Below are 7,219 nucleotides of genomic sequence, written 5' to 3' on the forward strand. Positions count from 1 at the left end.
TAATTTTTTTAAATTAAATCATTAAATTTTAAAAATTGAAAATTGTTATAAAGTTAAGGATTTTTATTTTTGTCGTAGATAATATTGGTGTTTACAGTGTTTCTTTATATCTGGCTTTAATAGTAATTTTCATTTCAAAAATGCTTTTATTTACTTTTCAGTATGAAAAATCTTGAGTTCAGTAAAAATAAACGCTGAAAAAATAAGACACAATAATAAGACACAAATATTTTGATAAGACATTTATTCACGATGCTTCCATTACAACACATCATGACAAATAAGTTAAATAAATAATTATACAATGCGTGCAATGAAAAACATTTTTACATTTGTATCACAATCATAATATAAGCAAAATTATTTTGTTGTCATCGGTTGCCTGATCAATAAAAAGATTTTAGAGAACAGAAATATGTCCTTAATCTTCATCAGCTAAGCATTTCAAGCAACTCTTATAATATAAAATTAGATATACTGAGGAAAGCATAAGTTTGAAATAAATATTCAAAGAACCTTCGAGTGAATAATAGAGTTTTCTTCATTGATTTTCGAGTATTTTTACTTCTGATTCATTTGCAAATTTTTCCTAATCCTGTAAATATTTATATACTTAAAAAAATACTTAATAGTATTATTTTTTAAATGAATGATGTAGCAATTGACTATATCATAAATCATTCACTACTTTTCCAAGAAAACAGTACCAAATTTAAGCCTAAACCCTAGTGCCAGCACATCGGGCTGTGGAAGAAAACCACAGATACTAGTCCTTCGCATCCAAATCTCTTTTGTGAAAACAGCATTTGCTTGTGTTTAAAAAAAAAACTGAAATCATTTACCTCTTTTTAGAACCGAAAAATTCTGTTGCGTTTCGAATGTATGACAAAAAATTTCTGGAGTTTGCAATTTTAAAAGTACAATAGAAGCTGCAATACTAAATAGGCCTTTGTTGTAAAGAAATTTTCAATATGCATTCACTATCTATATCAAACAATATACATAATAAGTTTTTATACTGAAAAGTTAAAAGCAAGATTTATCAACTGACTAGTTGATATTGTATTATCATCTAAAGTGTGCGTTTGTGTATCCGAACTAAAGACATTTAAATACAAATGAAAAAGCTCATTTAAGCATCCGGATTTAATTTCAGATTTTAAATTTGTGTTACAATCTAGTGCGTTAAAATATTCCTTTAAAATTTAGTTGTTAATTCCTTCAACCATACAGAAACTATCTTTTAACTGTTTTGTAATCTTCAGATTGATTGTGCGGACATTATGTAGATATTTACTTTTAAATAACGTTTTCTGAGCTTTAATAAATATCATCTTTTTAAAAGTGATATTATTTCCAGAAATGATTCTTAGAATTATAGAAAAAGAAATATGTTCCCAAAACCTCACCAAAGTTCTTTAATCCTTCCCTAATAAATTAATCTTAAATACGATCATTTTTTTAGTCTTAGCTCGGATTCACTTTCATAGCTGAAAGCAATTTCGTTAAATATCCTCAATCTTAGTATCTACTTTTCATTTACTGGTGTCCCCCATGTTCTTTAAAAGTGCCTTGAGGTCCAGCATATCCACCAATTTGGACATTTCCTCTTGCTGGGCCACCAGGTCCATAACCCACCAAGCCATTTACAAGACCAGGACCTCCTTGTTGGGAGTTGCTAGCTGCGTTTCGGTAGAAACTTTGCTCTGCTGGACCTAATCCTGAGCTTCGTTTTTCATCAGCGACCATAAAGTTGGGGGAACCTCCGTTCCTTAGAAAAGACTGGCCCTCTGTAGCATGGTAGGAAAATCCAGCTGGCAAAATGTTACCTGCAGCTGGTTGACGAAGTTCTGCTTGGTTTCTAAGGAAAGCCTGACCTTCGGTGGCGTGGTATGAAAATCCAGCTGGTATGATCATAGAGCTGTCTTCAGGCTGTCTAGCAGGAGCGGCGCCGCTACCGTATGAACCTGCCCCATTTGAAGAGGAGTAAGAATTATAGGCTTGTCCTTGGTTTCCAGAGTAACCAGCTACTGGAGAGGGAGCACCATATCCACTAGGGCTACCATAGTTAGGACTGTTAACGAAACCTGATGGTTGGTAGGCAGCAGCTGGTGCAGCTGGAGCAGCGTAACTTGGTGCAGCCGCTGCAGAATATCCTCCTGATGCTGCAGGGCCTGCGTATGCAGCAGGATTGGCTGCTTGGTTACCAGCAGCACTGCCAGCGGTTCCTCCGAAGCTTAAGTATGAATTGTAGCCGGTTTTGGGATCTCCAATGGAATAGGAAAACTGTCCATTTTCTTTCTGGTCAAAGGAAACCTTAACATTTTCTTTTCCAACTGTTTGCTTGTAAGAAGGAGACAGGACTCCAAGACCAATGGAGAAGGAGTCGTCATCTTCAGCGGCATTGCAGTAGGCAGCCGCAAGGATTAAGACAAAGAGTAACTAAAAGAACAAACATACAAAAAGTTAGCAAATTTTAAATGTTAATTTTACTTTTCAATCAATTTTGATATGTCTTCAAATGTCCAATATTCATTTAAATATCTGTGAAAGATTTTATAGCTCAAGTTTCTATGAATGTTTGAATAATAAGGGATTTCAGTTAATCTCTAAGATGTCAGTATTTTCATTGTTAAAATTGAGTTTCTCGTTAAAAATGGTTTAATAAGTGTATAAAAGCCATTTCATCATATATTATTCATTTGTATAAATTAGCAGCTTTTATGTTAATATCTAGAAAGCAATATTTTACAACGATTGTTTGATGCCCATTCTTCCTTGGTGAAAGTTCATTTCTCCAAAACATTTTTTGCTAATACTTAGATTCACAGCATTGCCTTTAGAACCCATGCCATCATCTAACGTAATACTGTCAAGAAAGGGATAAGCTATCAGTTGAAATTACAACATAACTATTTAAGGAATCAGGAAATTTTACATGCAATGATGGGTATCTTATTGTAAGTCAAAAATTTTTGTCAGTCAAATATACATCAATTAACTTCTTAAATATATGTTAAGAACGTTTCCTTCTTTCACGCTACAATAGTTTTAAAAATAAAATTACCATTTTGTTTAATATGTTTTGTAAGTTTTACGCTCGAAACATCCATTAAAATGCGAACAAAACCATTTAATTTCCTCCACCATAATGGATGACATGTTCATCTCAGTTAAATGCGGAAATTGGCATTTCCGAAAAGGAAAAATAATGATAAATAAAAACGGGGCAATAACCTAATGATCGGTTTGTTTTGAAATTACAAAACCTTTCATTCGCATTCCGTGATTAATGTTAACGAATCCGACGTTTTATTTTGATTTTTATTTCAAATTTATTTTTTTTTCATTCTGAATTATTGGTTTTATTTTAGACATATTTTTTTACTCTGAATACACAATCATTGATTTTGCTTCAAGCTGTTTTTTTCTTTTACCCTATATGTACAGTTATAAGTTTTTATTCGCAAAATTTTAAAAGGTCAATAGGGTCAATAAAATATGATAGTATTTTTTTCAATCCCTTAAGAAATTTTTTAATGCTCTTAATTAACGTCTTAGAATATTCTTTATCATAATAATTTTCACAACCTTCGTTCAATTAATTTTAGTTTGTTTAAAAGTAAAAAATATTATACATAATTTTTTAATTCATTAAAAAGATAAATTTCTTATGGAGAATATATATTTTTTTTATTTGCCACATATTTTAAAAATATCTCCCTTCACCTTCTTTAATTTTATACAGAGAGCAATAAACAACAGAAACCTGTTATATTTTTCGAATAAAACCTTTCTTAGCTTTTCTTTTAAATTTATTGATTTCATATTGAAACATTTTTACTTTTTTTCGTTTCTTCTAAAGTTATTTGTATTTCCTTTGATTTTAATTGGTAACTTTGCATTGATATTGCCATAAGTTGTCAAAGCATTGCAAATAAATTTTAGTTTATTTTATCATAAAAATACAGTCTGGTTTTTGGTACGATTTTCCTAATATAAAATTCGTATATAATAAATAGTGAAGAAGTATATCGAATTTTTATGCCTACCTTTCAAACGTTATCTTTGCGTAAAATAACTTCTTTAAAAAGACTTTTAAGAAACGAAAACAAAATGATGCAAAGAATTTATGAATGGCATCAAATGATCTCAAGCACCAATGCAAAAATCAAAAGGAAAATACATAATGAAATAAATAAATAAAAACTTTTAAAAATTAAATGTTTGGTATGAATTATTTCAAAATATTTTTATAAAAATTAATTATAGCAAAATAATAATATCAGAAAGCTTCAATTCCATATAACATTCATGCAATTTCCGAATGATATCGAACTATCTGAAACTCAACACTATTTCGAACGAAAGCGTTGACAGTAACATTAGTCTGACACGCCGAAAACAAAATCCCCTTACCTGATGCATATCGGAGATCGCAATCAATGCTGAGAACAACTGCAACTATCCACAAATTATGATAAATCTGCTGAGAACAACAAACGATTCAGAATTTATAGTTTTTCTCCCGGTCTCGGTATGCCACCATTCAAAAACCGGCCTTCGCATTTGTTGGCGGCACCGCCTTGGTTCGATCCAAATGACCCACTTTTTGATAAACATTCATTCCCGCTGCTGTTGGAACGCATAATCCGTGGAACAGTACCGGTTTCACACAAATTAAGAAACCACTGAAGGTGTTTTCTGTTACCACAAATCATCTAGTAAAGAAAATGTTGTTTGGGAGTTTTCTCTATGGAACAATGGTTGGAGGAGTATGGTTTTCTTTCTATCTTGTCGAGTGATCTTCGTCAGACTAGTCATGTATCTCAGATTGCAATTATTTTGTGTATTCCTTTATTATCAGTTGTATAGAAGGAATAATAGAACATAGGACATATATAGGACAACTAAATACCTAGGGAAGGAAATTCGATTCGTGATGAGAAGATATATATCATGTTATTCAGGATAAATGATTATGCAGTTGGATGGAAGATATGAAGCATATGATAATTCAGTGATCACCAAAACAATAGCAATATAACAAATTTAGTTGCTGAAGTGTATAATTAAAATGTAATGCTCTAACATCATTACATCATTTCTTTATAATGATGCAAGAAATTCGATTCATGATGAGAAAATATTTATATGTTGTTATGTAGGATAAATGATTATGCAGTTGGATGGAAGATATAAGGGATATGATAATTCAGCGATTGCCAAAACAATAGCAGTGTAGCAAACTTAGTTGCTGAAGTGTATAATTAATATTGTAATGGTGTAGCAGCATTGCATCATTTCTTTATAATGATGAAAAATGAAACCTAATTTTTACAGATATTCAGTTGAATATTTTCTATCTCAAATCTGTGCATCTAATTCTTAAACTGCAACAAATAAAGAATTGGTATTTGCTGGCTGCTATCGAAGGTTTCTTTGAATATCAGCTGGGTCCTTATCATTCAAATATTGTATTCTTGTTTTTCTTTAAATTATGTTAAGGAAATATAGATTTAAAGCGATGAAATTCAAATGAATAGCATAATTGATGCTTTAAAGTTATCAGAAATGAAATATGTTGTATGTTTAAATAATTTTTCCCTCTTTCACAATATTTTATATTTTTCGTATAACCCCAAATATAAAACTAGATGGAAATTTTATGAAGTGCCTGAAAGCTAGTTTTTAATTGGAATCAAGAGTTGAATAACGTGAAACATTTTTCTGAAAATTTAAATTTTAACAAGGTAATGTTCATTGGTTGTCATACTCTAAATTGTGATATATGATGTGCATGATGAAACAGCATGTAAAATTTTCTATAAGGCAAAATGTTGGACCTGGAGTTATATAATATACTCTACAATTACTTCTTTTATAGCAAATGCTAAGATAAAATTTTCATAATATCATTTGAATTTTTAATTAAAATCATTGAAATTTTAAGGCTTCTCTCCTCAATAATTTTGAAACTGCTCGTAAATGATTTTTACATCTCTTTCACCTTTTTATATGAAAATATACCCTATCACATATTAAAGCTCGTTTCAAGCTTTACAGGCAGCTTAAAAAGAAAAAGATCATATTGCATTGGCAATATCATACATTTGAGGAGAAACTTTTATTTATTAATTAATATATAAAAAGCTTGGTAAAAGAAAAGACTTGCTAAATGATAAAAAAAAAATACAATTGTTTTAAATTTAGGGTAATTCTTATGTATTATAAATATATGATAAAAATTTTCAATTGAGAGATCATTTTCTAGAGTCTTTTTCAAAATGTGTCAGAAATAAGTGAATTCTCTATATTTACACTGCAAATTAAAAGTAGAGATTTTGTTTGAGAGGCTAATATGTCCTATCACAAAAAAATCACGACTACATCTTTTGTCATAATATTTAAACTTGCTGTTTTTGAATAATCAAGAAAAATTACTTCTTTTTCAGATGAAAAGATATCTATTATTGATTAATTGGTCAATATAGATTCGGATTTAAGATTTCAGCAAATGATGTCTTAAGGAGCACAAATAAAGGACTAGGAAGTACTCCAAAAAAAGTTGAATTATTACTTTGTTGAAACTTGAAACTTAAACTAAAAAGTGAAATAAAAATGATGTGTAAAAATCATTAATAAATAAGAATTGGGAGAAAATTTAACATGGTTACTAGGTGTAGAAAAAAACATTGTCATTTTATTTGTAGTTAAATTTCATCATTTGAAATCTTTTTTATAATATATGTGCTAAATAAGCTAAGAATTCAATAAAAACTTGAAAGGAATCACTGCATATAAAATTTTTGTGCAAATCGTTCAATTCTTGTTCAAAGCAAGATCTGATAATGATAGCGTATATAATGATTTTGAGTAAAATGTATAAGAAAATTTAAAAATTAATTTCCCCTCTGATAAACGTGCAATCAATATTTCTGATGTCATGGCAATATTACATTACTAAGAATTTTACAAAATTATGGATTAAATCAATTTAAAACTGTAAGCATTCCTTTCCTTATCACAATTGCGACACGAGAGAAGCAATAAAATTCTAAATTCGAATTACAACTGAAGTTAAAACTATCCTGAAATATTGACCTTTTGCGGTTATTTATTGCAAATGAAATGATGGAAAAAAATTTATTTTGGAATAATATGGATGAATGGTTTCTATTGTCTTTTAAATTTGTTTCCAATCAACTGAATCTTGAAA

General features: G+C 29.8%; 1 protein-coding gene across 1 annotated transcript; it reads right to left on the bottom strand.

The window, feature by feature from the left end:
• Window positions 1-313: 313 nt before the first annotated feature.
• LOC129963635 (spidroin-2-like) lies at window positions 314-4,550 on the bottom strand. The gene is made up of 2 exons (XM_056078122.1): window positions 4,420-4,550; window positions 314-2,442 (listed from the first exon to the last, which is right to left on the bottom strand). The coding sequence occupies exons 1-2, from the start codon at window positions 4,426-4,428 to the stop codon at window positions 1,540-1,542; spliced, it is 912 nt and encodes a 303-aa protein (XP_055934097.1). The 5' UTR covers window positions 4,429-4,550; the 3' UTR covers window positions 314-1,539.
• Between the last annotated feature and the right edge of the window lie 2,669 nt (window positions 4,551-7,219).

The sequence above is a fragment of the Argiope bruennichi genome, chromosome 3 (genome assembly GCF_947563725.1).
Source record: "Argiope bruennichi chromosome 3, qqArgBrue1.1, whole genome shotgun sequence".
Classification (NCBI taxonomy): Eukaryota; Metazoa; Arthropoda; class Arachnida; order Araneae; family Araneidae; genus Argiope; species Argiope bruennichi.